This window comes from Monopterus albus, unplaced genomic scaffold (assembly GCF_001952655.1).
Source record: "Monopterus albus unplaced genomic scaffold, M_albus_1.0 scaffold38.1, whole genome shotgun sequence".
Lineage (NCBI taxonomy): Eukaryota > Metazoa > Chordata > Actinopteri > Synbranchiformes > Synbranchidae > Monopterus > Monopterus albus.
Genome location: NW_018127918.1, coordinates 3,889,066 through 3,906,522, shown reverse-complemented (window position 1 = coordinate 3,906,522; position 17,457 = coordinate 3,889,066). Strand labels below are relative to the sequence as shown.

The 17,457-nt window shown below is 38.3% G+C and overlaps 1 protein-coding gene across 12 annotated transcripts in view; it reads right to left on the bottom strand.

Annotated features, from left to right (window-relative positions):
• The window catches only part of ncam1a (neural cell adhesion molecule 1a), a 217,988-nt gene that overhangs the window by 59,377 nt on the left and 141,154 nt on the right, over positions 1-17,457 (bottom strand). For all 12 annotated transcript variants that reach the window (XM_020598317.1, XM_020598311.1, XM_020598313.1 and 9 more), the window contains exons 2-8: positions 12,000-12,074; positions 9,918-10,127; positions 9,226-9,369; positions 5,928-6,065; positions 5,417-5,534; positions 1,903-2,063; positions 988-1,130 (exon numbers count right to left, since the gene is read on the bottom strand). In XM_020598317.1, coding sequence (XP_020453973.1) covers positions 988-1,130; positions 1,903-2,063; positions 5,417-5,534; positions 5,928-6,065; positions 9,226-9,369; positions 9,918-10,127; positions 12,000-12,074 — 989 coding nt within the window. The remainder of the gene's footprint in view (positions 1-987; positions 1,131-1,902; positions 2,064-5,416; positions 5,535-5,927; positions 6,066-9,225; positions 9,370-9,917; positions 10,128-11,999; positions 12,075-17,457) is intronic.

Here is a 17,457-nt window from a genome sequence, read left to right as displayed (position 1 = left end):
AAAAACAAGGATACACACTAAATCACTACAAAGATGCAAAGCCTTTATGTGACTTTACATGCTAAGACTCTTCTTTACTCTTATGTTATGTTCATCCTGAGAAAGAATGCCTAATTATTTCCAAAGTGAATTATTACAGCATTTTGCCGGAGTAGAATAACTGAGTTTGATTTTGAGATAGAGTGGGACTGAAGCTGTGTGACTTTTAAAACAACAATAATTAAGCTAATTCAACTAAAATTGTCTTCACTTTTTAAACTCAAACTTAATTTTTAATGAGCTCTTTTAATAATAATTTCACAATAATATTACTTTTCCAAAATGATTAACAGAGAGAGGAGTACATATACACTTAACAACTCTGGAGAATATCATGCACGGCACTGCCCAGAAATTGCTTTAAAGGCAATTTGTATTCATCTAGGATTTATGACGGAAAACTACAAAATCCAATTCCTGCAGTACTGGAGAAGGCTGTCAAATGATGATAGAATTCAAACTTGACTGTAGAAAGAACAAATTCGGGTGGCATTTCAGGATTCAAAAGTGTGTGAAGCACAGCAAGCAGTTTGAATCAACTGGCCAACTACTACAGTATTAATGATCAGAGATGGGAAGGGCTAGAAACTTCACTGAAGTCATATCAGGGCTGACAAAAAAAAAAGCAAGTGACTGAAATCTCAACCACATGTTATACGTGTGAATACCGATGCATGTGTTAGCTCTGTGATGGAACAAAGACTACCCTGATTTTCTGAAGTAAATGGCAATTTAGTACAGGTTTGTTCAGTAACAGCAACTCATAGAGGACTTCGGTTGTTAATGTCACAGGTGGAATTTAATACTAGTGAAGAGTCAGTGGAGGGTCTAGTAGAGGCTCTGTATGGCACAATGACATGAATTTCATCTGGATCCCAAAAACTATGTGTATTTGGAGTTGACCACCTATGAGGGGAAAATACACACACAAGCAAAACCCAGCAGTACCTGCTCTCCTTCTGTGAACTGTCTGTTTTGAAAACTCCAGGAGATGGTGGGTGTTGGGTCACCTGAAGCCTCACAAGTAAAGATGACTTCCTCGTCAAACTCTGAGGCAGATTGGTTACTCATGTAAGTAATATGGGGTTGCACTAAAAGAAAAAGATCCAAAAGCATTAGTGAAACATTAATTTCTAGATATGTTTATACCTTCCAGAACACTGCAAAAAAATGCCCATACAAGTGTTTATACCTTCCAGAACACTGCAAAAAATGCCCATTGTTGCAGTCTACTGCTAGTATATAGTATGTTATCAGTGCTGTCCACTGAAGTTGTATCATTAGTCGGTGAAAGTAGGTTTATCAGAACTTGTTCGCCTGTTTTTAGGCAGCTCATTGCACTGATGCCGTTTAGTTAGTAGAATGTAAAACAATTAACTAAAAGAAGCTGAAATGCTTTTCAGAAGTGCTGCAGAGTGAACTAGTAATTCTCTGAAGGATACCTTTAACACTATACATAGTCATTTGATTCACTGTTAATATAAAAACATTGATTAGTGCAAATTCAAATAGCAGTTACAATAGGCGACTATACAGCCAGGCTTCATTACAGTTGTGGTTTCATACACCATTAACATATAATGGAACTGCAAGCACATTATTACATAAGGCTGGTACAAATTGCCTCATGAGGAGAAGCTCTAGTGTGATATCTCTGAATGTCTACAAGGTGGTTTAATTCATTTTCAACACATTAGAACACACTTTTCTTTAAACTGTACGCTTTATGCTGTGTAACCTTGTACCCAGTCGGTGGAGGAGCAGTGCACAGAAAATGTTAATAAGTACAAAAGAAAAGGCCAGACAGCAAAAGACCCACAATGTTGTAAATGTTATCAAAAGCAAATGGAGTTATTCTCTTACCAAACACGTTCAGGCTGACTTCTTCAGCTTTCTCTCCTGCCTTGTTCTTTGCGATGCAAGTGTAATCTCCTTCATCCACTTTCGTGACATCTTTTATTACCAATTCTGAACCATCCTCGTTCAGGCTGTACTTATCACCCGTTTCAAGGACAATATTGTTACTGTAGCAGAAAGGGGGGAAAAGGGAAAAAGACATGGTGGATTTCATATCACACAGATTTGCTTAGGGAAACATGAGGGGCCTACAAATAAGTTTTTTTTTTACTCTGGGGTTTTACCTCAAAAAGAGAGAGCAGCTGGTACACAACAAAGCCTAGGAAACCAAAAAAGCTGCCCTGTACTGTATGCCTGAGAGCATCACGCGCATTTCCATAGCTTTTGTTTGCTTTAGCTCTTCTTTAGCCCTTACATCTGTGTTTTGAGGAAGGCCATGCACCCATTCGATGGTGCATGCTTTTTTTTTTTACTTTTGAGAAAACACTCTCACTCTTGAGAATGAGAACTTTGCTGGAGGTTAGAATCCTGTTTACAGAGAATTAAGTATTTGTATGCCTGAGTAGATGCCTTCCTGAAGCGTTTTGCAGGCAAACAGTGGATGCGAGCCTTGTCAGCTTCCCTAGGAAACCAGAACAAATAAAGCTATACCCCTCTGTTTTTTCACCGCCTCACCCATCTGCCATCAGCAATATCACTATCTGTCTTAACTTTCTTCTGGCCAGGAACTGTGTCTTCCTTAGCTGCAACAGTAACATCACACACTGGATTTATTGTATGGAAGACAGTTGAGAGCAGCATCAGAGTAAAAGTCTTAGGGCTCTATTTTCCTGCAAGAGGACGTAACTAAATTAAAGTCTAAAAAAAGTGGAAGACTAGTTTGAACAGTTGGTTTAAATGTAATGAGGAGCGGAAGTGGCATGTTTTTGGGCATGGTCCACTATTTTAAAAATACTTTTTATGATACACAACAAATTATTTGGAGTGAATTCCAGCAGATCAGTTGTGGAGCTAATTTTAAGTTAGTGTAGCCATTAGAATACATGTGTGTACCTGATCTTATGCTTCCCAGCCTATGTACTTGTCAGGAAACTTGCAAATGCACCCGCGAAAATAAGATAAGAGATGGTCTAATCAGGTGTTATCGCTATCTTTATTTCAGCTCAAAACAAGCACCAAAATTGCACTGCGCTGCCTAATTGTCACACACACACTGCCTCGACTGCACGTATCCTCCTACCTCAGCGTGTAAGCGCATTCATTCACTGCAGGAAAATACCAAACTCACCAATGCACAAAAAAATAGGCATGAGCCTGAGGAAAACTGCATAATGACTGCAAACGAGGCGACGCAGAAATTGCGCAGGCAGGAAACCAGAGCTCTTAGCCTAATTGATGCTGCTTTGGGACAGAGCTGAATGATTTAAGATGAATATAAATGAATATTATTAATTTAGGCTTTTAAAAAAATATTACACCGTTCTTAAGGACAAACTGCAAAACAATTGAGGTATAGCTCTCAGTAATGTGTAAAAATCTGTAAACAGAGATTGATGCTGTATTATGAGCTACACAATTAGGTACTTTTAATTCTATTAAAACCAGTAAGCTCAAATATGTTGCACATTTTTATAATTTTTTAAAAAATTTTTTAACAGAGAGCTCATTTTCACATTTGTTGGACTCTTCAACTTGATCACATAGTTTCTATGTACAAGCGTTTAGTGATAACCATGGTGTACATCTACTGTAGGTTAACACATGCAAGAATGCCTGCTCTATAACCACACTACTCAAAATAGTATGCAACTTAAACAATGTGTACAGAATAGAAACCTGCCTAATAGGACTCCTTGTTACAATCATGAAAATGTAAATACATCTTTTCCCTCCCACACACGTTTCTAGACAAGGTCATGCAATTTAATATTTATTTAGGCGACTGTGCTTCAGTGAGTAGAGCGGTTGCCTCCCAACCGGAAGATTAGAGGTTTGAATTTTAGTGCCCGCAGTCCACATGACGAAGTGTCCTTGGGCAAGACACTGAACCTCCAAGTTACCCTCGATGGTTAGAGCCATCAGTTGAGTTGGAGCCGCAGATGGCTGCCTCGGTTCTGTACCGGAAACAAATTCCTTGTATGCAACATACTTGGCCAAATAAAGTGATTATTTTCATATTTATGCCCTATTTACAAACACTTCACAACACCAACCCCCTGAAAGTTATATTGTGCATATGCAATTCTTTTAAAGGAAGCACAATCACTTCCAACACAAGGTTTGGGCAAGGAGGCAGCAGCACCACTTGCATGCAAGAGAGTTTACATTGTTTTATCTCAGACTTGATCAAAAGACTCAATTTATAAAGTGGAACAAAGCTGACAGCCCCAGTCGTGTGACCTAAAATATGCAATTTGCACTTCCAGCTGGTGTTGAAGGAAACAAAGATGATTTTTTTTTTTTTGGAAGTTGAACATTTAAACAGGGGTGTGAATAAAAGCCACTGTCTTTGTTTTATAAGACGTCATTCAGCACTTAACAGCGCACTTCTGTCAGTAAAAGAAAAGAAAAAAGATTCAAACTTCACTCAAAACAACATGTTAATTCAAAATTATTTTGTCCCTTCCAATTGACTAGCATGAAGCTCAGACCTACAATAGTTTTTTAAATCTTTGTACTGAAGCGCTGCCTTGAAATAATGGGGCATGCAGAGACTGGGCTGAGAACAAGCTCTTAACTGAAGAAAATCAATATACTGTATGTGTAATTTAAGAAAATACTAAAAGGGCCTTTTTATTCTTTAAATAACTGGCTTCTGTTGTCAATACTACTCTGATACATCACTGCATTTAGTCTTTGTGCAAACACTGTCGGTGTCATTATCACACACTAAACTTGCCTGAACTTCAAAGCACCTTATGTTTCTTATTGTGTATTCAGTATGCTGATGGCCACGTGCGCTCAGTTGATGCAAACAGTAATATAACAGCACTCTTCCTTGATTGTGCACCCTTGCACAACAGTGTCTGGTCACTACATACAGTGTTATATCTTTGGTTTGTTTGCACACTACCACTGTCATTGTGTCCAGTTGCTGGAAACAGAGGGCAAAGATAACACCGCCCCCAGAAAACTGTTCACCTAATTACAACATAGCCGCCTGATCCAGTTGTGATACAGACTATAAGGGGCATCCAGTTACTAAAGGACATACTGTAGCATTGCCCTTATAGAAGTGTCACTGATAAAACTAATCCCTTCCTGCAAAAAAAGATAAAAGCGCAAAGCTATGGGCATACATTTAAATAGCTCCTTTGAGGAATCACTGTGGGTTTACAGTTTTACACAGAATCCCTCAAACTAATGAGAATTTTACAGACCTGTGATGTGAAAGTGGCCTCTATATTCTTATTATTTTAACATAACTAGTATAGGATAGAATTCAACATCCACATTAAGCTGGTTCCTACTTGTGGCCCCTGTCATCATAACTGGACAATGAACTCAGTGAATGACATACCGTGTCCAAGTGACAGTGGGTTCAGGGAAGCCATCTGCATCACAAGCCAACAAGGCAGAGCTGAGGGTGTCCGCTGTAGCGTTGACCTCTGACTGCCTGGCACGGATAGTGGGAAGCACTGAAACAGAGATATATGTAATGAAAAGACTGACACAAGGTAAACATTAACTACACACAGCAACTGTTTCAAAGAGTCTTTTGAAGAAGTGCCGTCTAGAGATGTAGGTCGATACCTGAAATAACAATTTTTTTTTGGCCACTTGGGGGCAGTGGAAAATAACTGAGCATAGCACTGACATGTTTTAGGTTGATATGGCAAACTGGTTGTTTACACATGCAGCAGTTGACAATACAGAGCAACGCTACCATTCATTTGTTTATGTCCAGCATGGTGCATGTAAGTCCACTATTCCAGAGATATCATTACTGTACAGTACTATAATGAGCAACAACTCATTCTTAATCAACAGGACAGGCAGGGTGCAAAAGGTGACAGAGATAAAGTGCTTACCGTTAACAATGACCTTGATCATCTTGAAGTCAATTTCTCCCCTGGCCATGACACGAGCCTCACAGTGGTACATGCCCTCATCTGTCTTCTTGATGCTCCGGATCTGCAAGTGGCCATTATCCATGATCTTGAATCGTACTGAAATAGAAAAGGCAGACGGAGGACAACAACTTAACAGATATGGCATTCAAGACTATACTGACACAACAAAATAATACATGTAAATTTGTCAGTGTGGATGAATACACTATATTAAGCACTGCATCTATGCTCTTTTTTGTTGTAGCATTGGTTTGTGACATTTTAAAAGAAGTAATCTTGATTTCCAGGTATGGGACTCCATGCTAACATTTCATGCACTGGTGCCATCAAGTCTCTCGCTGCTAGATTTGGTGGCACTACTCCTGTTCTTCAATGTGATGTAAAATAAAGAAATATTATCTACAAACTGTTTTAAATTACCTTACTATCTAATTTGTAAATCACTTCTGGAACCACTCTCCACCTCTTTTGACAGAGTTTCTTTATAACCAGTCAGCTTGCTGGTACTGTTGATGATAGAAGGGTGGATCGACGAAGAGGATGATGATGTTTCAACTTCAGCAAAAAGAGGTCTCTATGAGTTTTTTTTTTTTTTTTTCCTGGAACAAAATTTCTAAACTTTGTAAAAGGCTGCTATGATAGGGTCTATGATAGGCTGTGATGAACTTAAAGGACAATGACCAAACAAACGGTCTTCACAAGGCTGGTCAAATGTAGAAATGTGTGGAATAAAACCTCATTTAGGCTTATTATATAAAATTAACAATGTTTTTAACTCTATGTTTTTACCACTGTTTGTTGATTTGTACACAGTTTAAGTCAAAGAGTTAAATGGATTTTTATGAAATGGATTCGTTAATTTTTTTTAAATGCTATTATGGGAAAACTGAGCTGCTTTGGCAGAGGTTTGCACTCTCTTGGAGATGGTTTGCTTCCTCGCTCGCCACAGCTACTGCATGTCTCTCTGGCACGGATGTTAGGTTTTTTTATGCCCATTTATTCTGCAGTCACACAGACTGCAACCACTGAAAAAAGTCAGTTGCACATTAAATATATTTGGTCGCAACATGCAACTGATCAATCGCAGTGTGGAGTAAATTATACACATTCCCTCCTAGGAACAACAATGGGCTAAAATTAGAAATGAATTCTTGTCAGTGGATCACAACAATACAAATGGAGGCAATACTGTTAATGCTTTAGCATAAAACCTAGTAAATGTTAAAAATGGGCATTTTAAAGCTAAAATACTCAATTTAAGTGAAGCCAGATGATCAAATCTAAATCATCTCTGGTAATCAAGCATGTCACACAGAGGACACAGAGAGCTCCGCTGCATGACATCAATGATAAGGTCTGACAAACTGTCGGACCTCAAATTAAATCAGCCATATACACTCAGTAATGACATGAGCTTAAGTGAAGCAGTATGTTGTTTTGGGGGAAGTCATCTAACATTTATTTAAAAAAAGGGCTCTGCAGAAATCTGACTTAAGAGCTGTAAGACAGGTAAACTGGATCATCTTTGTTGTTTGTTCTTTATACAAACCAGCACATTTCTCCAACATGTGTTACTGGCTAGTGGGTACTTTAAAGCCCACTGAATCAAAACTGTGACTAATTATGGTTTACTGTACTTATTAAGCATAACTTTCACAGGCCAGTCTCACTGGAGATGGAAACACCTCTCTAGCAGTCCAGTACCACCAGATCAATTCCTGTGATAGTGAGTGGGCACAAGGTTTCAAATCACTTTTAAGATTTGTGCACTTCATTGTGCCAACAATTCCACCTAAACTATTATCATCATAGCTGCCTGGCTATCAAGGAGTGTAACTAAGTACATTTCATTCCAATATTTGCTACATTCACATACACTACTTAAAGCCCCATACTGCATATTTAACAGCTACATTTATTAGTTACTTTGCATTTTACACACACACACAGATTGTTAAGACTTTGCTTTAGCAACATTTTGAATTCAGATTTTTTCTTTGAAGTACTACTGTAGTTTTTGAAGCATTATGATGCTTCAGCTTTAACTTGTGTGGAAAATTTCAGAGACTGAGACTGTTGTGATCCACCGATTTCCATAATACTGTCATCCGTTTTGTGCTTCCTCTCTGCATGCACATATAAATATGTACACACACCTCCATATGCAGAACTAGGAAACTAAAATATTTAGCTAGTGTAAACATAATGTCAAAAATAATTTAAGACAATCCTTTGAGGAGGTATTTAAGAAGAAAAATGCATTTTAGACTTTGTTAACCAATCCTTAATTCATGCTGACACATAATGCAATGCCAAAATCCTAACTGAAGGTTTAACAATGCAACATATGCTAAGGTGAACTGGTGCTCTGAGGAAAATGACATAAGCAGTTTCTAGTTTTCAGTGTCGGTTACAATTAGTGGTTTTTCTAGTGAAAAACACATTCCTTGACAAGAATCCAAGAATAAAGACTGGTTTAGCACAACACTGTGGTGCTCCATGCTCTCCAGTGGTCATTGAGGGAGGGGTTATTCTAAGGTTATGCTAGGCCTGATCTAAGTGTAAAACAAAATCCAGTCTCCTGTTTCATCCTCTACCTCAGCTCTTGCAGAGCAGAGTGATGTCCTGTCAGAACTCTCTGATGAGGAAGATCTACTCTGGGCTAATCATGCCAATGAATGAATGAATTTACTAAACCACTTGCATCCTCTTCATATTATTGTCAGAAGTGCCCAATTGCTGAGAAGTTTGTAATTTGTTCCTTCACAGACAACAGCAGTTGTAATCAACTCGGATTCATAGGTGTTACAGCATAATGCTTTAAAATGTACACTTAAAGGACATTGTAATACTTCTCTTCCCTACTCCTTCTCCTTTTTTAATTCAGTTTTTCAGATTATTTCAGCCTGCAGAGTTGTTCTCTCTACTTTGGGTATTTAAACTCCAATCTTACCAATAACCATTTCTTGCTAGGCCAGAAAATACAATTTCCACATTCACGCATCATCTGCTGTATAGCTCTAAAACTGTTTCATGGCCAAAAATGCATGGTTTTGTTCATGGATGATAGGCAGCAGGAGAAGGAGATGAAGAAGCGTATGGCAAATTGATTGGAAAGCATAAACTGGCAGACAGAGTTGGCAGGAAGGTAAGGTGACTGCTCAGGGACTCCGAGGGTTGATACAGTATGAGAAGCCATAATGGAGGTGAAGAAGTATCTCAAGCACTGAGTCCATTTTTATTTGGAGCGGCTCACCATCTTTAGCAGCTTGGATCTTGGAGCCCCTGTGCTTCCAAATGATGGTGGGTGGTGGTGAACTGACCACATTGCAGACTATGTCAGCATCATCGCCTTCATTGAACTCTTGTGGGCTTGGAGCGCTCTGGAAGGTGATCTTTTCTGTAGGGAGGTGTAACAAAAACATACATATGTTTATAAATGTCTTAACTTCACACTTCAAAGGGTGACAACTCTCAGGTGCATTAAAAAAAACATGCAGTGTTACAGTAGCAGAACAATGAGGCACCATATGGCTGAGGTTCTGCCTTTCTAATGGAGGTTTGTTGAATTAGTTTTTATGTAATCATGGTGTGGGAAGCTATTGTAGCGGAGGTAAATACAGTTCAAAGACTTTCAGTCCACAGTGAGACATACAACAGCACTGCAAACAAAATGCAAAGCCCTCAGTCATTTTAATGCTTAACATGGTGGGTGTGTCAAAGCGCAGGGCTATGGCAAAAAAAAAAAAAGCAGCATCATAGAGTAAAAAAGTTGAATCTGGTTCAACCTTAGCCCAAGTTATTAGGCAACGTGTTGTACTGCATTAAACATTGCTCCTTACTTTGACTGTGGTGTCCACTGCAGTTCAGATAATATTACTGATTTGCTTCATGGAAAGACACCTTGTGCCGCTACTCAACCAAAGTCACTCCAAAACTAACACTTACGGAAGATCTTCACTTGGACCGTAGCTTGTGCTTCAATCTCCCCATTTTTTGCCACACACTTGTAGATACCAGCGTTGTCCACATTGGCGTGGTATATAGTGAGAATCGAGGTGGTTTCATCAGCGCGACTCACAAAAATGTCTGGCCTGTTGGCAAGGATCTTCTCACCACTTGGGGAGTACCAGTCTATGTCTTTAGCATCCCCCACCACTGAAAAACAGAAAATGAAGAATGAGGCATGGAAGAGAGAATTCTTTACGTCAGTAGCTATCATACACAAGTAAATGATAACTGCAAAATGTGTTTTTATTGAACATTCTGACATACATACAGTATATTAGTATTTTCGCTATTATACCTCAGCCTAGCAAAGGCTCCTGCTGTTTTATATTTAGATTCAATTTTAACCTCCAACATTAGTTGTAGATCCTGCACCACGGCCCTCTGCAATTCAATACGAAGGAACAATCCAAAGTTAATAGCAGGGGGAAAAAAAAAATCAAGTATTTATTTCACTAGGAAAAACCAAACTGCCCACATCATTTGTTTATTTATTTATTTTTCAAACTGAGTGCAAGCTGAGGCATCTTTTGGTTCCTGGAAACATTACTGCTTTCTCATCATTTAAGGGCCCTAAATGCAGTTTGACTTTATTTTCAACTCGGGAGTTGGAGTTAAAGCTGATGTTCATTCACAGAACAAAAAAAAAAAAAAAAAATCACAAGTACAACAAATGTCAACAAATGTTTCTTATTCCACATAGCAGTCTTCAGTAGCAACAGGTCAACGGGATACCATCTCAGTATTAGGACCATTTTAAAGGGTCATTTTAGTGAAACTAGAGAAAGCTTTTTTTTAAATCTTACAGTATGTATTCATAAAGATAGTTTTAGTTTTATTGTGGTTATTAACACACCTCGGAAATTTCTGTCTTAGCTCTAATATAGTGAAGGTGAATGGGACACTGCTTTTGGTGCTCAAAAGTTTAAAACAAAACCAAAAAATCCCCAGCATTGTCTATTTCCAAAAGCAGTGTCTTCATTAAAGCTAGTGCAGACTGACAACTGCTACAGCTCATAATACAAACATTTATTTATTTATTTTTGTTCCAGACTGTTGTTGGAGAATCCAGAGTGCAATATTCCACTTGATCTCAGATCAGGTGTACAGATTACAGAACAGCTGGAGAGATCTGTGACTTGTGCAAAAAACTGTGATATTGAACAAAGACACGCAGGGAAACACTGCACGTGGGTGTGCCAGCTGCCTTCCTCATTTCTCACACTCAGTTTGTTGCTGCAGTGTATGTAACTGTATATGACTCATCTCCTGTCTCAGATTCGCCTCCGAGGTGCTACAACTACGAGCACGTCTTACTTTTGGTTATGAAAAAAAAGAAATCAAACACACTGGATCCGATTTATCCTACATGCCATTTCTTTTTGTTCATAATTTGAGTGAAGAAACTGCAATTCATAAGCTCGACTTTGTTAAACTGATATAGGTATAACCCCCTGACAGATATGGTTTTATGTTCTACAATGTCAGACAGCTTACTTACTCAACGTAAATACCTGTGTCTGAGATAAGCTGAGTGCACCCCTCTCCCAAGCTCTCTTCTCTACCTGATCCCATTTATCTCCCACTAAACAACTCAGCCAATTTATCTTTTAAAATTTTTTTTATAATTGTCTTTTCTTGAATTTCTTTGATGCTTAATCAGAATCAGAATCTGCTTTATTGGCCAGATGTGTCAGATACATGAGGAATTTGACTCTGGTACATCGGCTCTCAATGTGCATGTACATATTCCCATGCAAGTAAACAGTAAACCAACATAAGGCTAGTATAACAAAATAAGCAGTATTAACAGCAACAAACAGTGCGAGCAATGCAAAATAAGCAGTATAAACAAGTAGTAAACAACAACTCCTAATGAGGATATATTCACACAGTCTCATTATTTAAACTCACTTGTATCACTTTTATGAAATGATCTCAATTAACACTTCATATATTGTTGTAGGAGGTGACATTTGCATCAAGATGTGTTAAATGAAGTATGCTTGATCTCAACCTCACCTTCGCAGAGGAAAAATTTGGACTCTCCTACGCTGATCTCTCCTTGTGCTGGAGTGATTTCCACCTGGATGGCAGCTGAGTAAAGAAAAGAAGATAGAACAAAACATGCATTACTCTGTGCTTTCATTGAGAGGAATGGGGACACAGGGGGCAAAGCACAAAAAAAAAATCAAATAGCTTTGCCTGCTCAAAAGAGCAACCATTTTTCAGGCATACCCTCTATGAATGAAACTCTGGGATGAAATTTTTATGCTCACTAGAATGTGACATCTCCATGTGCAGATAGAGTATGAGACTATATTTTCTACAAAGGCTGTGTTGAACTGCCAGGTTGTAACAGTATAGCTCACTTGCAGAGGGCATATTGTACATAGAAGGCCATGCTGTGAAATCATTAAGAGATACAGCGACTGTGGCAATGCAACTGAATTACCATTGTTGGCTGTCTAGCCTAGACACAGTAATAACATGTGTTTGTTTTATTTGCCATCTATGTCTAGACAGATGGAATAAGCTGCACCCCAAATTGCTGATCAAGGTTATGTTGTATCAAGATGTGTGTGTGGTGTTTGTTTCTCATGGTGTTATGTTGTTTGTTCTCCATTGCTGCTGAAACACTGAAACTTCCCCATTGAGGGATCAATAAAGTACCTACCTACCTACCTACCTACCCGTAGCGCTGGAATTGAATTTATTTGATTCATCAGATTTTTTTTTAATCATTATTTCCTGGTTTGGTTCCACTTAACTAAAAAACTTGGCTTTATATAAAATTCTAAAGTGTAGGCTCTTAAGAAATTATGTACCAGCATTGACAAATGGTTCAGGACAGAATGATAGCAACTGTGTGGCAAATGATTTCCCTATCAAAAACAATATTAAATAATTAGGTATTCTGAATATTTGGTACTTTTATTTTAGGCTTGAGTCCTTTTACAGCAATCTGAAGTACATTCAGTAATCTTATCTAAGAATTTATTTTTTGGCTTAGTGTTTATAAAAGCCATCTGACTGAATCAATCCAAGGTGTTCTCATATTTGTTGTCCCCCTCCCTGCTTCTCTTGGCAGATGATTTAGAAGGCCAAAAAAAAAAAACCCACAAATGAAAGACTTTCCTTTTACTGAAACTATAATGCACTTCATTTCTCAATATCAGCTACAGTAAAACTACTGTGACGTAGGTATTTTAAAAAGGCCCAGGGGTGTCACACCTGGTGTTTGTTCCTCCATGCATGCTAACACATTAGAATGATTACTCCTGCATATTCAGTTATTCAGTGAAAAGTGTTAAAATGTGTAATAATTCTCAAAGCCTAATCAGGAAATCATCACGTACACACCAGTGTGACAAGATATTTGATCATTTTAAAATGCAAGTCGATTTAATTTAAGAGTCCTATCCTTCATCTGGAATGAAAAGCAAAGCAGAAATACAACTGAATCATGATCAGCGTTGGATAGAGAAATCTGATGGAGTCTTCAGCATGTCACCACTTCACACCACAGAAACGAGTGAGTCTCAGCCCGGTTCTCACCAGGAGATTAATAGGAATGGTTTGCGAGGACTTGCCACTCACAGACCGGTAGCCAAGTATTATCATAGCACAATAAGATGTTGGTGTTTCATAATGCAACAAACTCATATCCACAGACGCACATCCATAACTACAAAAACATTCACAGTGATGGACTTTGTTCTTTTTATCCCTACGCAGTTCTACATCACCGTTATGCTGGAAAGCTCAACCTTATCCAAAATATTGGGTAGAGGTGGGTATATACAGCATTTAGCTTGACAGTATCACACTAATACCAATGTTGCTCCTGAGACAATATAGCCTCAACAATTCACTTGTCAGGAAAACATGAATATAAAATAAACAGAACAATCAGCACATGCTATAATTTTCCTGGTCAAGGACCAAATGCTGCTTTCATTATACTATTCAAATTAGTCAAAGTGAGAATAAAACACAGGATCTCTTAAGGCTTATTCAAGAAGTCATACAAACATTGATTGGCAGAAAAACACTGCCCTTGCCACATGAATGACCTTGCTTTTCTTCCAAGCTAGCTTACAGCCTCTAGAGGTACGGAAAACCACTACCCACAGTATGTTTGCTTTTACAGGGTGGAGGTAGATACAAAGAAAACAACATATCCATTTCCTTCCCTCATCTAGTAAGATCATATACAATGCTGCAAACCCTAGCCATGCCTCCTAAGACTAAGACAACTGGCCAAAAAAATCAGCTGATCATATCTGCACCACTAAAGACAACAAAAAGGAGTTCAGGTGGTGTGGGAAAGATAACTATTCCCAGAGCCATTTTCTCAGTATATATCTCTAAGCAGCCACTTGTTCAGTGTCTCCAGGATGAAGTGGCTGTTCAGCCTCATGCCTCGAGCAAAAGGGTGACTTTGTGCCTCTGTTGAGAGCATAACATGATACGTAATAACATGAAGGGTGAAAAGACAAGAGAAGCTCTTAGGCTTAATTACTGAACAAATCCAAAACACTACTTGTCCTTAAAAACCCTTGTTTTTACTCTGATGGACATATTTAATCCTTCAGCATTTTCCAAGTTCAGATAAAGCTTTGTTTACTGAACAGGTTGTTTTTCTGCTCATTCAACTGCCAAATGATGCAGTAATGATTGATCATATTTCTAGAGAATCATGCACAAGCTGAAGTAGTACTGTTATCAAAAACGTTTTCGCTTTAGATAAGATTCCAGGAATTGTGCAACACTTCAGTTTCGTCCAGTTTTCTACCATGTCCTTACTTCTTGAAACTAAAAATCATATACACTGTTCATTTTGAAGTTATTTCATCTTAATGGATCATATTTAAAAATGATATTACTATATGATGATAACATATCTTCTTATGAATGTTCTAATGACCATGGTGATGATAATAATTCATCATAAGCAGAAAGAACTTTCAAGTTTCTCTAAAATTTGATAAAACTACAGAGAGTAATATTCCAAAGAGAAAAGGATATGAGACAAAACACATTTAGAATAAGTCTCTTCAAAATCGCAGCCATCAAAACCAAATTTTCCAAGTACCAGGTGGGTATTTCAAATGTGGAGCTTGTACTTAATGTAATTACAGACTCACTCATCAAAATACAGAAAAAAAAATCCACACAAATGAAGTGAGGGGAGTAATTTAAAGTCTGATCTACAAGTGAGTGAAACATTAAAGAAAAAAAAAAGAATAAATGAGAGTTCTCTTCCAGGATAACAATGCCCCAATCACTGGGGCATGAGGGGTCGCTGAATAGTTTGATGAGGAGTATGAAAACTATGTGAATCACTAGATCCAACCCAAATGTACACCTGTGGGGGATTTTGGGCCGACATGTTAGACAGCATCTCCACCACCATCATCAAAAGTATCTTTTGGAAGAACGGTGCTCGTTCCTCCTGCAGAGTTCAGAGATGTGTAGAATCAGTGCCAAGGTGCACTGAAGCTGTTGTGATGGCATGTGGTGGCCCAGCACCTTATTAAGGCTCTTTAAAGTATGTTGACATGACTGTTAACATGACCATATGGAAAAAAGGATGTGTGGTAACGACAAGAAGAAAACTCAAACACAGTATATTGTCAGAATTGGTTTGTTCTGAACTTGCATAATAACTCTAGCTTGATAACCAAAACTTGCTTTTAATAAACTGTATACTGTATCGAGGGTTGTGTGATTTGTTAAATTTGGATTAACTTGAATTCATGATTTTAGACAATGGCCATTAGTAAATTATAGCATGGGGGGGACCTAGAGTGTGTGAACAAAAAGGTAAATCAAGAGGGTCAGAACCAAATTAGATATTGGGGAATTAACAAAAAAGGATAGAGAGATGTGGTTGGCATGATGAGGAGAGCTTAGATAGAGGATGAAGTGATCTGTGCCTGATGTGCTCACTTAATGACACCAATCTAATATCTGTCCATTAAACCTGTCCTCTCTAAAGGCTCAAACCTCTCCGTCTACACTCGAGAGTCCTTCTTTTACTCTTCATTCAAGTTCCCCTAGTCACATCACCCTGCTCTTACACAAACAAGCATTTCTGCTATCAATCAGATCAGCATATTTTCACAGCGCAGAAGGTGTTTTGGGGGTATGTGGGAAAGAAACATTTGTACAATAAATCCCTTTAAATCTAGGCTTCAGAGAAAACATGTGTCTCTTCCTGTAACAGCAGAAAGCCGCTGGATATTTTTCAGAATTACATCCTCTGTCATATGCATGGCTGCATGTTCCAATTTATGTCATAACACTGATCTATGTGAAAACACAACACACCTACTCCTAGAGTAATATTGGTCTGTGTCATGGTAGCAATTAGACGACCTAGACGCAGACCAAAAACAAGGTGGGTGCATTGAGCAATGAGCAGAGTTTTAATGATAATGACTGAGTACTGGTAAGCAGGTTATTGGCACAAAGGCAGAAAAACAGGGAGACACGGGTATAATTATTAACAATGGAAAGCATTTGAAAACAGAAATACAGAGGATGACTGACACTGGAAGCGATTACACATAAATTGTTACAGGTGGACTAGAAAACAGGCAAATGTAATGGCTAATACTGGGACTAGCAACAGTCATAAAGGTAAGACTAGTGGTAGGCTGGTTCAAGTAAATACAGTAAAGCAGGTATTATAGGTGGCCAGGGATGTTATAACTATATATGTAAGCTCAGATAATGATAATGTAGGTAATATGTCTAATTTGGAAAAGTAACAATAGCACACACAGACAAAACAGATGTCTATAGTGGCAGGCATAGAGTATACATGTAAGAATGTATTATCAGGTCTGTGCCTTCCAATTTTTTGTGTTCTTTTAAGGGGTGCAGATTTTGAATAAAGAGCAGAGCTGTAGAGCTTGAACTTCAATCAGCCTTAAGTCATCAAAAGAAAAACTTGCATTCTCTCAGAAAGATTTAGAAACAATGATAAAGAGTGTATGAAACCAGCATCTATCAGAAGTTTTAATGAGAGTTGAAAAGCTGCGGTCATTTGAGAATTCAGCTATGTCAGTCACCAACTTTAATATACTCAAGTAAAAGTAAAAACCTTTTTTGTGCTCAAAGTAGCAGCAATGTTAGTAGCATGCTTTAGCCCAAATTGTTGGAATATTCTTTTAAAATATTATCAAGATAACGATCATTAAGCCGAGATAGCAGGCATACTGTAAATAAAAAAGAAGCGCACACAGAGAAAAACATGCACAACTGAACCAAGAGTGATCTCGCTCCAAATAATTTGTGCAGTGAGCTAAAGTGAGCAGTACCCTTTTGGCTCAAAATGTAAAAACCTGAGGAAAATTTGGGTTATTTGGTTCATCCACTGTATTTTAGGGCAGCACGGTGGTGCAGTGGTTCGCACCGTTGCCTCACAGTGAGAAGGTTAGGGCGCCACCCGGGGCATTTCTGTGTGGAG